Source organism: Panthera tigris, chromosome C2, assembly GCF_018350195.1.
Source record: "Panthera tigris isolate Pti1 chromosome C2, P.tigris_Pti1_mat1.1, whole genome shotgun sequence".
Taxonomy (NCBI): domain Eukaryota; kingdom Metazoa; phylum Chordata; class Mammalia; order Carnivora; family Felidae; genus Panthera; species Panthera tigris.
In genome coordinates, this window is record NC_056668.1 from 156,355,917 (window position 1) to 156,374,390 (window position 18,474).

General features: G+C 41.5%; 1 protein-coding gene across 8 annotated transcripts in view; it reads right to left on the reverse strand.

Moving 5' to 3' along the window:
- The window catches only part of ANO10 (anoctamin 10), a 262,989-nt gene that overhangs the window by 186,337 nt on the left and 58,178 nt on the right, over positions 1–18,474 (reverse strand). For all 8 annotated transcript variants that reach the window (XR_006207681.1, XM_042956786.1, XM_042956787.1 and 5 more), the window contains 2 exons: positions 15,321–15,518; positions 13,583–13,717 (listed from right to left, as the gene is read on the reverse strand). Coding sequence is in view for 7 of the 8 variants with exons in the window: in XM_042956786.1 (XP_042812720.1) it covers positions 13,583–13,717; positions 15,321–15,518 (333 nt within the window). In the remaining variant the exon portion in view is untranslated. The remainder of the gene's footprint in view (positions 1–13,582; positions 13,718–15,320; positions 15,519–18,474) is intronic.

Sequence of the window (18,474 nt, forward strand, 5' to 3'; positions counted from 1 at the left end):
GCAGTGGAGCTCAAAGTCTGAGGTTTCAGAAGTCTGTACCAAGGTGGAGCCTGGCAGGCCTAGAGGTCTCCTATGGAGGAGGGCAGAGGCCTGGGAGTGGACAGTGTGTTCTCCTGGGTTGCGCTGGGAGAGACAGTTCTTCTTGGAGTGCATTTGGGAGAGGTAGCATTGCCTCTCCGGGGACAAGAGAGCCGGGAGAGACACCTGCTGAGGGCAGCTAACCTGGATGTGGGCTCTTTACTGGCTTTAGCATAAACTTTAAGCCCCTGGACAGTTGAGCAACTGCCCTTCTGTGACAAACCAGCACCAGCCAAAGCATGGCAAGACCCTCCCCTAGAAGATCAGCACAGGTAGAATCCCTAAAATCTGAAATTGTGAAACCCAGTCAGCACGCCTGAGATGGGAGCGCTGCATCACCGGGTGGGCAGATGGCTCGGAAACAGACCAGCTGAAGGCAGGGGTCTGAGGAAAGCGTGGGACAAACGAGAGGAGATTGTGTGCTCCCCTGTGAGGGCTTCCTGAACAGCAGTAAGTGCGAATTCCCCTCTCCAGGGACAATAAAGCCGGCTGATGCCATTTTTATCCCTGCCCATCAGCACAGGCAGACTTCAGCGAAAATCACAGTCCTCACGTTAGAGGCTTGAGTCACTCACACCAAGCCCCACCCCCTGAACTCTGAAGGTGCTTCTGAACTAGGGCGAGAGTGCCTGAGAGTCAGAGCAGCAACAGGCCCCTCCACTACAAGACCACCACAAACCACCTCATGCACCAAATCTACTGACCATAAAGTGCTGCAAAACTTCAGCTCTCAAGGAAATGGCATCTGGCTTCTTTTAAGAAGTAGACCAAAACACACCTAATTAAAACTCACCACACAGTGGACAAGGTCCAAACACTCCCCGCTGCAGAGAACTGACCTGAGGTAAAGAACAGCCAAAAAACAACAGTAGAGTACACACAGCATACGCCAGAAACACCTCCTGAAGTGCCAAACCCTGGGCAGCATATGACTTCTTTGATATATAGCCATTACTCTCTGGAGCAGGAAACATAACAGGCTTTCCTAAAACACAGAAAACAGAGACCTAGACAAAATGCCCAGATGGGGGAATTTGTCCCAAAAGAAAGAATTAGAAGAGGTCACAGCCAGGGATCTAATCAAATCAAATATAAGTAATAAACCTGAACCAGAATTTAAAACCACCACCGTAAGGATACCAGCTGGACTTGAGAAAAGCACAGAAGACACCAGGGAGTCCTTTACCGCAGAGGTAATGGACCTAAAACTAGTCAGGCCAAAATAAAAATGCTAGAACGAAGATGCAAAATAGCCTAAATGTAATGACAACAAAGATGGAAGAAGCAAAGGAAGGAATCAACGATATAGAAGATAAAATTATGGAAAATAATGAGGCTGAAAAGAAGAGGGGAAGAAAAACACTGGATCGTAAATATAGACTTAAGGAACTCAGCAACTCCTTAAAGCATAATAATATTCATATCATAGGAATCCCAGAAGGAAAAGAGAGGGGAAAGGGGGCAAAAGGTTTATTTGAGAAATTACAGCTGAAAACTTCCCTAATCTGGGAAAGGAAACAGACATCCAAATCCAGGAGGCACAGAGAACTCCCATCAAAATCATAAAAGTAGGCCAACACCAAGACATGTTGTAGTAAAATTTACACAATACAGAGATAAGGAAAGAATCATGAAAGTAGAAAGGGAAAAGCAATCCGTAACTTACAAGGAAAGACAAATCAGCATAGCAGTAGATATCTCCATAGAAACCTAGCAGGCCAGAAGGGAGTGGCATGACATATTCAATGTGCTAGATGGGAAAAATATGCAGCCAAGAATACTTTATCCAGCAAGGCTGCCATTCAGAATAGAAAAAGATATAAAGGTTCCCACACAAACAGAAACTAAAGGAGACCATGACCACTAATCTAGCCCTGCAAGAAATATTAAAGGGGACTTTTTGAGTGGGAAAGAAAGACCAAAAGCCACAAAGACTAGGAAGGAAAGAGAAAAACTCCAGAAACACCAACTTTATAGGTAATACAATGACACTAAATTTATATATGTAAATATATGTGTGTGTGTATACATATATAAGTAATACTATATATTATATGTGTATAATGAATATTATATATTCACCCTGAATATATAATTATATATATTATATACATAATCACCCTGAATATAAATGGACTACACGCTCTCATCAAAAGAAAGAGAGTATTAGAATGGATACAAAAAAAAACAAGACCCCTCAATATACTGCCTACAAGAAACTCATTTTAGATCTAAAGATACCTGCAGACTCAAGGTGAGAGGATGGAGGACGATTTATAATCCTAACGGACGTCAAAAGAAAGACAGAGCAGCCACACTTATATCTGACAAACTAGATTTTAAACCAAAGACCGTAACAAGTGACAGAGAAGGGCACTGTATCATAACAAAGGGGTCTACCCAACAAGAATATCTAATAATCATAAACATTTATGCCACCAACGTGGAAACACCCAAATATATAAATCAATCAATAGCAAACATAAAGAAACTCACTGATAACAATACAAAAATAATAGGGGACTTTAACATCCCACTTACAGCAATGGAAAGGTCATCTGAGGAGGAAATCAACAAGGAAACAATGGCTTTGAATGACACACTGACCAGATGGACTTAATAGATATATTCAGAACACTTCATCCTAAAGCAGTGAACTACATGTTCTTTTCAAGTGTACATGGAACACTCACCAGAATAGGTCAGATACTGGGTCACAAATCAGCCCTCAACAAGTATAAAAAAGACTGAGATCATAGTACCATGCATAACTTCAGACCCCAAAGTTATGAAACTTGAATTCAAAGGTAAGAAGAAATTTGGAGACAGCGCAAATACATGGAGGTTAAAGAAAATCCTAGTAAAGAATGAATGGGTTAACCAGAAAATTAAAGAAGAAATTAAAAAATGCATGGAAGCAAATGCAAGTGAAAACACAACAGTCCAAAACCTTTAGGATGCAGCAAAGGCGGTCCTAAGAGGGAAGTATATTGCAATACGGGTCTACTTCAAGGCACATCTCAAATAAAAAACCTAAAGCACACCTAAAGGAGGTAGAAAAGGAACAACAATTAAAGGGTAAAGCCAGCAGAAGAAGGGAAATAATAAAGATTAGAGCAGGAATAAACAATATGGAAACCAAACAAACAAAAAAAACCCCAGGAGACCAGAGCAACAAAACTAAGAGCTAGTTCTTGGAAAGTATCAATAAAATGGATAACCCCCCAGCCAGACTTATCAAAGATAAAAGAGAAAGGGCCAAAACAAAGAAAATCACAAATGAAAGAGGAGAGATCACAACCAGCATCAGAAAAATACAAACAATTATAAGAGAATATTATTAAAAATTATACGCCAACAAACTGGGCAATCTGGAAGAAATTGACAAATTCCTAGAAACACACAAACTACCAAAACTGAAACAGGAAGAAATAGAAAATCTGAACAGACCCATAACCAGCAAAGAAATTAAATCACTCATCAAAAATCTCCCAACAGATGAAAATCCAGAGCCAGATGGCTTCCCAGGGGAATTCTACCAGACATTTAAAGAAGAGTTAATACCTATTCTTATCAAACTGTTCCAAAAAATAGAAATGGAAGGAAAACTTCCAAATTCATTCTACGAGGCCAGCATCACCTTGATTCCAAAATCTGACAAAGACCCCAGCAAATTATAGGCCAATATCCTGAATGAATCTGGATGCAAAAATTCTCAACAAAATAGGAGCAAATCAAATCCAACAGTACATTAAAAGAATCATACTCCATGATCAAGTTGGATTTATTCTTAGGGTGCAAGGGCGATTCAATATTCACAAACCAATGTGATACACCACGTTTATAAAAGAAAGGATAAGGACCATATGATCCTCTCAATAGATGCAGAAAAAGCATTTGACAAAGTACAGCATCCATTCTTGGTAAAAACCCTCAACAAACTAGGGATAGAATGAATATACCTCAAAATTATAATAGCCATATAAGAAAGACCCACAGCTAATATCCTCAATGGGGAAAAATTGAGAGCTTTTCCTCTGAGGTCAGGAACAAGACAGGGATGTACACTCTCACCACTGTTATTAAACTTAGCACTAGAGGCCCTAGCCTCAGCAATCAGATGATAAAAAGAAATAAAAAGCGGGGCGCCTGGGTGGCGCAGTCGGTTAAGCGTCCGACTTCAGCCAGGTCACGATCTCGCGGTCCGTGAGTTCGAGCCCCGCGTCAGGCTCTGGGCTGATGGCTCGGAGCCTGGAGCCTGCTTCCGATTCTGTGTCTCCCTCTCTCTCTGCCCCTCCCCCATTCATGCTCTGTCTCGCTCTGTCCCAAAAATAAATAAAAAACGTTGAAAAAAAAAATTTAAAAAAAGAAATAAAAAGCATCAAAACAGACAAGGAAGAAGTCAGACATCCACCATTCACAGATGCCATGATACTCTACGTAGAAAACCTGAAAGGGACACCTGGGTGGCTTACCCGGTTAACGAGCTAACTCTTGCTGTGGGCTCAGGTCATGATCGCACGGTTCATGAGTTTGAGCCCCACACTGGGCTCTGTGAAAACAGCATGGAGCCTATTTGGGATTCTCTCTCTGCCCCTCACCCCACTTTCATACATTTTCTCTCTTTAAATAAATAAATAAACATTAAAAAAAAAGAAACCCTGAAAGACTCCACCACCAAAAAATTGCTAGGACTGATACATGAATTCAGCAAAGCTGCAGGATACAAAATCAATGTACAGAAATTTGTTGCATTTCTATACATCAACCATGAAGCGGCAGAAAGAGAAATCAAGGATTCGATCCAATTTACATCTGTACCAAAACCATAAGATGCCTAGGAATAAACCTAACCAAAGAGGTAAAAGATCTGTACTCTGAAAACTATAGAACACATATGAAAGAAACTGAACAGGACACAAAGAAATAAAAAAAATCACATGCTCATGGGTTGGAAGAACAAACATCGTTAAAATGTCTTTACTACTGAGAGCAATCTACACACTCAATCTACAATCCCTATAAAAATAACACCAGCATTTTTTACAGAACTAGAACAAACAATCCTAAAATTTGTATGGAACCACAAAATATCTCTAACAAAGAAATCCTGAAAAATAAAAGGAAAATGGGAGGTATCACAATTCCAGACTTCAAGCTGTATTATATATTACAAAGCTGTAATCATCAACACAGTATGGTACTGGCACAAAAACAGACACTCAGATCAGTGGAACAGAACAGAGAACCTAGAAATGGGTCCACAAACATAGGGCCAACTAACCTTCGACAAAGCAGGAAAGAATATCAGGTGGAAAAAAGACTGTCTCTTCAGCAAGTGGTGCTGGGAAAACTGGACGGCGACATGCAGAAGAATGAACCTGGACCATACACAAAAATAAACTCAAAATGGATGAAAGCCCTAAATGTGAGACAGGAAGCCATCAAAATCCTCAAGGAGAAAGCAGGCAACAACTTCTTGGACACTGGCTGTAGCAACTTCTTACTAGACACGTCACTGGAGGCAAGGGAAACAAAAGCAAAAATGAACTACTGGGACCTCATCAAAATAAAAGTTTCTGTACAGCAAAGGAAACAATTAACAAAACTAAAAGACAACCTATGGAATGGGAGAAGATATTTCCAAATAACATACTGGATAAAGGGTTAGTATCCAAAATCTATAAGAACTTATCAAACTCAACCCCCCCCCCCAAAAAAAAACAAAAAATTCAGTTAAGAAGTGGGCAGAAGACATGAATACACATTTTTCCAAAGAAGACATCCAGATGGCCAACAGGAACACGAAAAGATGCTCAGAGTGCTTGGGTGGCTTAGTCGGTTAAGCATCCAACTCTTGATTTCAGCTCAGATCATGATCTCAAAGTTAGTGAGATCATGCCCTGCTCACGGACAGGGCCTGCTTGGAATTCTCTCTCTCCCTCTCCCTCTCTCTCAAAATAAAATAAATATTTTAAAAAATGATGCTCAGGAGCCAACATGGCGGAGAAGTAGGGGGAATCCATACTTCCCGTGTCTCTCAAACAAAGAAGTGTAGAAGCCAAAGGACTGAACACCAGAGCCGGGGCGGAAAAGACTGAATCTACTGGAAGAAAATGGGAAAGCTGGAAAAAAGATAGGTGGGCGACTGCCAACTGGGGGAGATTTAAAAAAAGGCCTTTGGGCACGGAGGGGAGGGACCCCTTCTGCAGAGAGACAAAGAGAAGAGAAAGGGCGGCTGGGGAAGTGTCGAACCGGATCTGGACAGGAGAAAGACCCCGGACCCTGCGGCTGAGACTGAGAAGGATCGAACCCTAACTGCGGGGCTATCTCCAGCCTGGGGCCAGCTCCCCCGCGCACCTAGGGAAGAGGGGAGCCAGGCCTGGGTGTGGCGGCAGGTTAGGGGCTCGGTCCGCACTTGGAGGAGGTGGTTCCCTCCCTGGAGGGCTGCGTGGCAGTGCGGAACCTGCCTGCAACCACCACCCCGGGGCTCGAGGCAAGGGCCGTGGCTGAGTCTGCAGTAGGAGAAGGCCGTCCTCCCCGAAGTGCAGCGGCACAGACAAAGCCACCGGCACCACACGTCGCCACCCTGAGCGGCGCTTCCCCAGCGCCAGAGCGCAGGGAGCAGGATCTGAATCCTAGCCAAGCGCAGGGTCAGGGGAGCCGGCGGACAGAGAAGGACCGCCCCGTCTGCGCTCGGGGCACAGTGAGGACGACTCAAACGGAGTCCTCCGGTCCGCTGGGTGGAGAAGAGACTGGGGGATCACCGTTCGCCCCTCAACCCCACCAAGGCGGGGCCTCAGGGCCCCCCCCCCCCCCCCACGCAGTAGTGGGGGTGGTTCCAGATTACGCCAAACCACGCCCCTTTGCACTGCGTACCTGCGTATCCACCGGAGGGGCCCTAGACCCTGCAGACGGCTATTCCCGACAAGGTCTGCAGCATTGCCTGGATTAACTCTAGGTCAATTCTGCATGTAGAGACATATCCTCCCCCTCCCCCCCTTTCTCCTCCTTATCTCTTCCGTCCCTTAGGCTGGTTACTCTGCTCATTGGTCTCTCTGAACAGGCACGTTTAATCCATTGTCTCGATACACGTTCTCCACCTCCTTCTTTACGCTCCTTTCTCTCTCTTGGAATAATTAAGCCACATAGTTTCTCTGTCTGGGTAACTTAATCTTCGTTAGGTTTTCCCTGCCCCCTTCTTTATTTTCCTTTCTCTCTCTCTGGATTAAGCCTTTTAGTCTCTCTGCATAATCAAGGTGTATTTTTTCTCCATCAGGACCGTCTCCCCCCTCTTCTTTAGTCTTTACTTTTTTGTTTTTGTTCATTTGTGTTATTTGTTTGTTTGCGTGTTTCTCTCTCCTGTTTGTCTGTTTTCCTTTCCAGGGCTACTCCAAGGAACAAATCAAAGCACACCTGCTGGACGGTCCAAAATATCACTACAAATAGGGTAATAAAATAACCAAAGTCACAACAACAGAGAGCAAGTAACAATCTCCGGAAAAACACCTCCAGAAGGGCCAGGCCCTGGACACGGTATGACCCTCCTTTAATATAGCAGTGCTCGCCAATGCAAAGCACACAACAAGCTTTTAAAATGCACAAGGGACAGAAAATCAGCCGAAATGACGAAATGGAAGAATTCTCCTCAAAAGAAATTCCAGGAATTAGCGACAGCTAGCGAATTGATCAAAACCGATTCAAGCAATGTAACGAAACAAGAATTTAGAATAATAATGATAAAATTAATTGCTGGGCTTGAAAAAGGCATAGAGGACAGCAGAGAATCTGTTGCTACAGAGATCATGGGTCTAAAAAAATAGGATGAATTTAAAAATGCTATAAATGAGGTGCAAAATAAAAAGGAGGCGGCCACAGTGCAGATTGAAGAGGCAGAGGAGAGAATAGGTGAGTTAAAAGATAAAATTATGGAAAAAGAGGAAGCTGAAAAAAAGGATAGAAAAATCCAGGAGTACGAGGGGAGAATTAGAGAACTAAGTGACACAATCAAACAGAGCAATATCCACATCATAGGAATTCCAGAAGAAGAAGGAGGAGAAGGAGGAGGAGGAGGAGAAGGAGGAGAAGGAGGAGGAGGAGGAGGAGGAGGAGGAGGAAAAGGAGGAGAAGAAGGAGAGAAGAAGAAGAAGAAGAAGAAGAGGAGGAGGAGGAGGAGGAGGAGGAGGAAGAAGAAGACAACGACAGAGAAAGGGGCTGAAGGTGTACTTGAACAACTCATAGCTAAGAACTTCCCTGATCTGGGGAAGGAAACAGGCACTGAAATCCAAGAGGCACAGAGAACTCCCTTCAGACGTAACTTGAATCAATCTTCTGCACAACATATAGTGAAATAGGCAAAATACAAGGATAAAGAGAGAATTATGAAAGCAGCTAGGGATAAACAGGCCTTATCATTCAAAGGTAGATACATAAGGGTAGTAGCAAACCCATCTACTGAAACTTGGCCAGAAAGGAATGACAGGAAATCTTCAATGTGATGAACAGAAAAAAATATGCAGCCAAGAATCTTTTACCCAGCAAGTCTGTCATTCAGTATAGAAAAAGAGAGATAAAGGTTTCCCAAACAAAAACTGAAGGAATTCATCACCACTAAACCAGCCCTACAAGAGATCCTAAGGGGGATTCTGCAAGTGAAATGCTGCAAGGACCACAAAGTACCAGAGACATCACTACAAGCATGAAACCTACAGATACCACAATGACTCTAAACTCGTATCTTTCCATAATAACACTGAATGTAAATGGACTAAATGCGCCAACCAAAAGACACAGGGTATCAGAATGGATAAAAAAAAAAAAAAACAAGACCCATCTATTTGCTGTCTACAAGAGACTCTTTTAGACCTGAGGACACCTTCAGATTGAAAGTGAGGGGATGGAGAACTATCTATCATACTACCGGAAGTCAAAAGAAAGCTGGAGTAGCCATACTTATATCAGACAAACTAGACTTTAAATTAAAGGCTGTAACAAGAGAGGAAGAAGGGCATTATATAGTAATTACAGGGCCTATCCATCAGGAAGAGCTAACAAGGTAACAGAAGAGAAACAAGGGCCCTGAATGATATATTGGATCAGGCAGACTTGACAGATATATTTAGAACTCTGCATCCCTAAGCAACAGAATATACTTTCTTCTCGAGTGCACATGGAACATTCTCCAAGATAGATCACATACTGGGTCACAAAACAGCCCTTCATAAGTATACAAGAATTGAGATCATACCATGCATACTTTCAGAACACAATGCTATGAAGCTTGAAATCAACCACAGGAAAAAGTCTGGAAAACCTCCAAAAGCATGGAGGTTAAAGAACACCCTACTAAAGAATGAATGGATCAACCAGACAATTGGAGAAGAAATTAAAAAATATATGGAAACAAATGAAAATCAAAATACAACAATCCAAATGCTTTGGGATGCAACAAAGGCAGTCCTGAGCAGAAAATACCTTGCAATCCAGGCCTATCTCAAGAAACAAGAAAAGTCCCAAATACAAAATCTAACAGCACACCTAAACGAATAGAAGCAGAACAGCAAAGACAGCCTAAACCCAGCAGAAGAAGAGAAATAATAAAGATCAGAGCAGAAATAAACAATATAGAATCTAAAAAAACAGTAGAGCAGACCAATGAAACCAAGAGTTGGTTTTTTGAAAAAATAAACAAAATTGATAAACCTCTAGCCAGGCTTCTCAAAAGCAAAAGGGAGATGACCCAAATAGATAAAATCATGAATGAAAATGGAATTATTACAACCAGTCCCTCAGAAATATAAGCAGTTATCAGAGAATACTAAGAAAAATTATATGCCAACAAACTGGACAACCTGGAAGAAATGGACAAATTCCTAAGCACCCACACACTTCCAAAACTCAAACAGAAGAAATAGAAAACTTGAATAGACCCATAACCAGTGAAGAAATTGAATCAGTTACCAAAAATCTCCCAACAAATAAGAGTCCAGGACCAGATGGCTTCCCTGGGGAATTCTACCAGACATTTAAAGCAGAGATAATACCTATGTTTCTCAAGCTGTCCCGAAAAATAGAAAGAGAAGGAAAACTTCCAGACTCATTCTATGAAACCAGCATTACTTTGATTCCGAAACCAGACAGAGACCCAGCAAAAAAAAAAAAAAAAAAAAGAGAGAACTACAGGCCAATATCCCTGATGAATATGGATGCAAAAATTCTCAACAAGATACTAGCAAATCGAATTCAACAGCATATAAAAAGAATTATTCACCACGATCAAGTGGGATTCATTCCTGGGCAGCAGGGCTGGTTCAGTATTTGCAAATCAATCAACGTGATACATCACATTAATAAAAGAAAAGATAACCATATGATCCTGTTAATCGATGCAGAAAAAACATTTGACAAAACTCAGCATCCTTTCTTAATAAAAAACCCTTGAGAAAGTTGGGATAGAAGGAACATACTTAAACATCATAAAAGCCATTTATGAAAAGCCCACAGCTAATATCATTCTCAATGGGGAAAAACTGAGAGCTTTCCCCCTGAGATCAGGAACACAACAGGGATGTCCACTCTCACCGCTGTTGTTTAACATAGCATTGGAAGTTCTAGCAACAGCAATCAGACGACAAAAGGAAATCAAAGGCATCAAAATTAGCAAAGATGAAGTCAGGCTTTCACTTTTTGCAGATGACATGATATTATACATGGAAAACCCGATAGACTCCACGAAAAGTCTGCTAGAACTCATACATGAATTCAGCAAAGTTGCAGGATACGAAATCAATGTACAAAAATCAGTTGCATTCTTATACACTAATAATGAAGCAACAGAAAGACAAAGAAACTGATCCCATTCACAATTGCACCAAGAACCATAAAATACCTAGGAATAAACCTAACCAAAGATGTAAAAGATCTGTATGCTGAAAACTATAGAAAGCTTGTGAAGGAAACTGAAGATACAAAGAAAAGGAAAAACATTCCGTGCTCATGGATTGGAAGAATAAATATGGTTAAAATGTCAATACTACCCAAAGCTATCTACACATTCAATGCAATCCCAATCAAAATTGCACCAGCATTCTTCTCGAAGCTAGAACAAGCAATCCTAAAATTTGTATGGAACCACAAAAGACCCCAAATAATGTTAGAAAACCAAAGTGGGAGGCATCACAATCCCAGACTTTAGCCTCTACTACAAAGCTGTAATCAGCAAGACAGCATGGTATTGGCACAAAAACAGACACATAGACCAATGGAATAGAATAGAAACCCCAGAACTAGACCCACAAACTATGGGCCAACTCATGGTTGGTATGGTATGGCCAACTCATCTTTGACAAAGCAGGAAAGAACATCCAATGGAAAAAAGACAGTCTCTTTAACAAATGGTGCTGGGAGAACTGGACAGCAACATGCAGAAGGTTGAAACTAGACCACTTTCTTACCCTATTCACAAAAATAAACTCAAAATGGATGAAGGACCTGAATGTGAGACAGGAAACCATCAAAACCCTAGAGGAGAAAGCAGGAAAAAACCTCTCTGACCTCGGCCACAGCAATTTCTTACTTGACGTGTCTACAGAGGCAAGGGAAGCAAAAAGCAAAAATGAACTATTGGGACCTCCTCAAGATAAAAAGCTTCTGTACAGCGAAGGAAACATTCAACAAAACCAAAAGGCAACAGATGGAATGGGAGAAGATATTTGCAAATGGCATATCGGATAAAGGCTTAGTATCCAAAATCTATACAGAATTTATCAAACTCGACACCCAAAAAACATATAATCCAGTGAAGAAACGGGCAGAAGACATGAATAGACACTTCTCTAAAGAAGACACCCAGATGGCCAACAGGCACATGAAAAGATGCTCGATGTCACTCCTCATCAGGGAAATACAAATGAAAACTACACTGAGATACCACCTCACGCCGGTCAGAGTGGCTAAAATGAACAAATCAGGAGACTCTAGAGGCTGGAGAGGAAGGATGTGGAGAGACTGGAACCCTTAGGTACTGTTGATGGGAACGTAAAATGGCACAACTGCTATCGAAAACAGTATAGAGGTACTTCAAAAAATTAAACATAGCAATACCATGTGACCCAGAAATTCCGCTTCTGGGTATATACCCAAAATAATTGAAAGCAGGACCCTGAAGGGATATTTGCACACCCAGTTCATAAAAGGACTATTCTAAATAGAAAAAAGGTGGAGACAACCCAAGGGTCCACTGACGGATGGGTAAACAAGCAAAACGTGGCATACACGTGTACGTACACACACACACACACACACACACACACACACACACAGGAATACTATTCAGTCTTTAAAAAGAAGGAAATTCCAACATATGCTACAACATAGACGAACCTAGCAGACAATGCTAAGTGAAACAAACCAGTCACAGAGAGAGAAATACTGTATGATTCCACTTATTTGCGTAGTCACAACCATAAAGACAGAAAGAATGGTGGTTGCTTGGGCAGGGGGCCAGGGGAGAAGGCAGAGTGATTGTGTAATGGATACAGAGTTTCAGTTTTACAAGATGGAAGGAGCTACAGAGAGGCATGGTGAGGACAATGTACAATATTCTAAATATATTTAATACCAGTGAAAATCTTTAAATTTTTTATCTTCGATCTTTAAATTTTATGTTATGTGCACTTTATCACAATAAGAGAAAGAGAGTTAAGAGACACAACCACCATACAAAATGGGTGATCTATGACTGGACCTTGGTTTGAACAAACCAACTCTAATATATATTTGACGACAACAGGGAAAATTTGAACGTGGACTGCTTCCCAGGCATCTGTCCTGCTGGGTGAAGCCTGGAAGGTAGTATTAAACCGACTACAGAACACAGTAGCTTATATGTTTAAAGTATATTTGGGCAGCAAAAATGCTCTGAGGCCTTGCCACCCTGGGGGGTGGGGGGAGGAGGCAGACCTGGAATTACACACTGTAGTGAGCACTTTATCTGCAAACTAGTATTCTCTTTCAGATGGGATGACAGAAAATCACAAAACTGCAAGCTGCTGATGTGCATTCAGGTATCATGTCACTCTGTGACTCTTCCTAAGCCTTGTTCCCATGTGCTCACCCACTGAAAGGGGAGGAGATGGAAAGAGGGCTCCAGGAAAAGACAATGGCTCCCATTTTCACTCCTCATCTGGGCATAATGTAAACTTTGCTAATCCGTGTTGAGTAATACGTGTATGTGTTCACACCCAATTTTAAGCAAACCAAATGCTGTGAGGTCTTGGTAAATCAGAAGCAGGGAACCACCCGGAACAAACGTATTGATCTAAAGGTGCAATATGACGAAGCTCTAATGGCAAAAGGCATGTTCATCAGAGTATGTTATTACACAGTTCTGTATGTTTGTCAGTAAGAGAAAGACACAAAGCTTCTTTAACTGGTTATTCATCCGCTAAGCAAAAACAAGTGCATCAGAACACGTGTCCGTGAAGTGGCTGACAGCATGACTTACATAGCGACTTTCCTGGATACAGCTTTGCCTGGGGGTAACCAGGGATCATCTTTTCATCTCTGGCTCTAAGATTTTCGAGTTCATGTTTGATAATGAATTGACATTCTGCCATTGTGAGGAAGTCATCATTGTCATCTAAATGAGGACAAAAAATTTCCAGTTATTTTCTCATGACGGCCAAAATAAAATTAGTAAGATTCAAATAACCTGGGGTTATAGAAATGAGGACATAAACAATAAATAAATAACAACAAGGAATAAGCAAAGTATAAAACTCCTAAATTAAATAGAACATAAAGCGCCTTTTTATAAGAGTAAATTACCGTTTGCCTTCACATAATACAATCCTTCGATCACTGTACGATGGCTCCCCCTTATCCAGGGTTTTGCTTTTTGCAGTTCGTTACCTGCATCAGTCATGGTCCAGAGGTGATGACCCGCCTTCTGCCCTATTGTCAGAAGGTCAGTGGTAGCCTGATACCACGTTGCAATGCCTAGTTCATTCACCTCACGTCGTCTCAGCAGGCAGGAGCTGAATCATCTCACATCATCACAAGACCAGTGCACACAGTAATATAAGATACTTCGAGAGAGACCACATTTGCGCCATTTTTCTTACAGCAGATTATTACCATTGTTCTATTTTAGTATTGTTGTTGTTGATCTCTTACTGTGTCTGGTTCATAAATTAAGCTTTACCATAGGTATGCACATATAGGAAAAAACACAGCCCATACAGGGCCCAGTACTGTCTGCTATCTCAGGTATCCACTGGGAGTCTCGGAATGTATCGCCCACAGCTAAGGGGAGCGAGGGACTACGGTCCTGGTTCTTATATAACAGGGTACAAATATCCAAATGGCAGACACCTGCTTGATCTCATTTAAGGCCAATGAGCAGAATTCTAACACTATCCTAACTAGGGATGGAACTGAAGTTTGCCTACATGACAAATTCTCCTCCTTCAAACTCTTCAGCCCAGGTTGTTCCCTTCTGGAGTTGAATATTCCTCCCATAAAATTGGGGGAAGACAGTCTGATAAGAAAACAGTGCTGTTTTTTGACAAGCGAATCCTCTTAAATGAGGTGATTTTTTTTACCATTATCATTTATGCTAATAAAGCATAAAGATATAAAAATCCAGAGTGACTTTGAAGAAGCCTAATCACATCTTCTAACTCCAAAGCCCTGGAAGGGACCAGTTTATTCTGAAGCCAACTCCCACTCTGACCTCATAGCCACCTTGGCTTTCTCAGTTCTTTCCAGAAACCACTCTCTTCTGGAACGGGCTATGAGGCCGGAACAGAACCAGGTACTCTACCAGGAAATGGCAATTCTAGAATACTGAACTACTGCATTTCTCATTATAACATTTTTCTGTATCAAGCTAGTGAACATACACCATTCTAAGAATTAGAACAGAATAATAGTAATAAGTTACATTTGTCACCCTAATTTATGTTCATCTATTCCAGGGATCACAAAGTAAGGTCCATGGGCCATATTTTATAAGCAAATTTTAGTGGAACACAGCTGCACCCATTCATTTCTTACAGTCTAGGGCTGCTTTTGCTTTACAAGGATAGTGTTGAGTAACTGCGAGAGGACGTATGGCCCACACGGCCTAAAATATTTACTATTTGGCCTTTTACTGAAAATGTGTGTTGACGCCTGATCTACTGATCAAAACCTTATTTGTGAGATAAAATGATTCTGACAGAAACAATCTTGGGACTCACCATCGAAATCTTTGAAGTTATATCGGGTTCCATACGTGAAGGCTCTCATAGTGTTATCATTACACTCTTTTACCAGACCCATTGCTTCCGCACCCAGTAACAATGTAATCTTGGAGGCACCGACAAGATATAAGTTCTGATTTTCTAGTGTTTCTTTCTCATATTTATTTAACAATGGTCTAAACAGCAGCTGGGCACCTTCAAAAACAAAAGATAAGCACAATCTCAGGAAAGTTTCCAGGACGAAAACATTCTAGGTAAGTATTGTTTCTAGTTTGATATAAGCAAAATGTATTAACAATTCAAATACATCTCCCAAATAGATAAGAACTACACATAAGTCAAGTTCCTCCAGAAAATGCCTTCTAGCTTCCCATGTTTCTGCTACGAAGTGTGATCCTTATATACGTGGTATTATTATGTACGTGACCTTTTCTCTTTTTCTCCTGAAGTCTGTAGTATCTTCTCCATTCCCAGGGTTCCAGAACTTCCCAATGACAGGCCTCTTCATTTCCAGTGCTGGGCACGAGGTGGGCCCTTTCCAGCTGAAAAAGCATGGCATCCACCTTGAGTTTTCCTCAGATGATTTCTTCTCCTTTTCTTCCATTCCCTTTCTAGAACTCCTTTTATTCAGATGTGTACCTCTTGGACGAGTCCTCTAACTTCCTTATTTTTTCTCTGTCAAATTTTCCAATTCTGTAACTTTTTGCTCTACCTTCTGGTAGGCTTTATCAAAATTACTTTCTAACCCTTTGAGTTTTTAAACTTCGCTTTCATATTTCCACTCTCTAAGAGCTTTTTTCCTAAATGAATATTTTACAGCATCCAACTCTTGATTTATAGAATGTTCTACCTTCTCATAACTGAGAGTTGAGTTTTTAATTTCCTCTTGGTTTTCTTCTTCTGCAGAGTTTGCTGTTTTTGTCTGCTTGTTTTAGCTTAGCTTTCTCTTTCATGTTAGGGATTTTCCTCGGATGTTTGGTGATCTTTTATTGTATGCGCATGTTTAAGAAAGGTGTCCCGACAGGGTACAGTGAACCTCTGAAGGTTTAGATGGAGTTCATTAAAGATGGCCTTCCATGCACAGTCATCTGGCCAGGTCATTTTCCATGGGCAACTCTCTGATTTCTGCACCTTGGGTTATTTTGCCTTTGGTTGTTTTGTCTTTGACTCTGACTCTGGTCAGAGTCCCCAGGAAAGAGTATTCAATCTGCTTCCTAGATGATTGATTCTAGCTAATATTTTGGATACTAAATTAGGTATGAGATTCGTGGGGTGGAGGACAGGGGTAATAATACTCAGTTATTATCCTATTTTCAGTACAGAATCTCTGTTTTCAACTGTGCATAAATCCCCCATTACAAAATCCAAGCATCTGACCCTCTGCAGAGAATAATTCACACTCTTCTGCTCCGATGGTAGAATACAGAAGGGATCAGGGGAGCTAACTATTTCTTAAATGGATCTTGGTCGATTCTTTTTCCTTTTTCTTGGTAGCACTTATTTCTGCCTCCACAGGTCTCTACAGTCACTAATACCTAAGTCTTTAGAAGTCTTCGGTCTGCAGTATAAACCAAACTGTACCTCAACTTGTACCCCTGCCAGCTTCAGCTTTGGCTTTTTCAAATCTGAGAAGTTATTCACCACTCATCCACCTGTTTTCTAGCTTCCAAAATGGTGCTGCTGTTATATTCTTTCCTTTCTTCTCTGTCAACCTGGACTTATTATCTTTTTTAAAAGATCCTTTTATTGTCATTTCAATAGGAGTTTAGAAGAGAGTAAAAGTAAACATGAGTGTTAAACCTACTACCCTTACCTGAAAGATGAGGATGCTTTTTTGGAATGTTCCTTTTTGCTTTCCCAACAGTAGAAAGATGCCCGCTGCTTCCCCATTCTTGTGTGTCTTTGTGTGTCTGTTCCACACAAGGAACAGAGAAGACTGGGAATACACAGAAGTCCCTCACTCTTAGGCACAACAAAAGCTCTTCCATCACAGGAATTTCAAAGAAGGGACCCAGGGGCGCCTGGGGGGCTCAGTCAGTTAAGCGTCCAACTTCCGCTCAGGTCATGATCTCACGGTTCATGGGTTCGAGTCCACTTCAGGCTCTGTGCTGACAGCTCAAAGCCTGGACCCACTTCAGATTTGTCTCCCTCTCTATCTACCCCTTCCCCTCTCACACTCTGTCTCTCTCTCTCTCTCTCTCTCTCAAAAATAAATAAACATTTAGGGGCACCTGGGTGGCTCGGTCGGTTAAGCGTCCGACTTCGGCTCAGGTCATGATCTCACAGTCCGTGGGTTCGAGCCCCGCGTTGGGCTCTGTGCTGACCGCTCAGAGCCTGGAACCTGTTTCAGATTCTGTGTCTCCCTCTCTCTCTGCTCCTCCCCTGTTCATGCTCTGTCTCTCTCTGTCTCAAAAATAAATAAACGTTTAAAAAAAAAAAATTAAAAAAATAAATAAACATTTAAAGAAAGAACGAATGAACGAACAAACTCCAATCCAGTGAAACACCTCTGATTTTAGTAAGCAGGTACTCTCGTTTTCAAGTTTTCTTTTGGCTTGGTTGTTTCCAAAAAATCAAAAATCCCACTTTGATTCAAGGTTTTATTTTTAAGAAAGCACTTCAGTTTACAGTCAAAATCTTAAAAAAAAAAAAAAGTCTAAGTTGTATTCAGTGTTTGGAGACTTGGTGAAGTTTTAGGTATTGTTCTGTACAGTTTTATGAAGCGTTTCCTCATGTAAAATGTCCTCCACTCTTTCCCCCAGATGTAGACCCCCTTTTGCCCTTTGGGAGAGGGCTAAACTTTGGCTTCTCCTATAAAGTCATCCCTCTCCGTCCTGAAAAGCATCACCAAGGGCCTCCCCTTTCTTCCCTTTCCTCTTCCAGCTAGTCTACAAACAATTCACTCCGAACTATCGTGCACTGACTGCTTTGTAACAGCTCGTTTTGTTGTTGTTGTTCCGTTACTTCAGTTTCCAGAAAGCCACGTTCAGTCTCCTTACACCGACAGTGACAGTAACAGTAACGTTCTTTCAGGCAGGGACCGTGTTAATCTCCCTCTCAGCACCATACCTGACACACAGATAGATACTCGTCCACTCATCTGACAAATATTGACCTACTGTGCACCAGGCAGTGTACTAGGCACAGCATT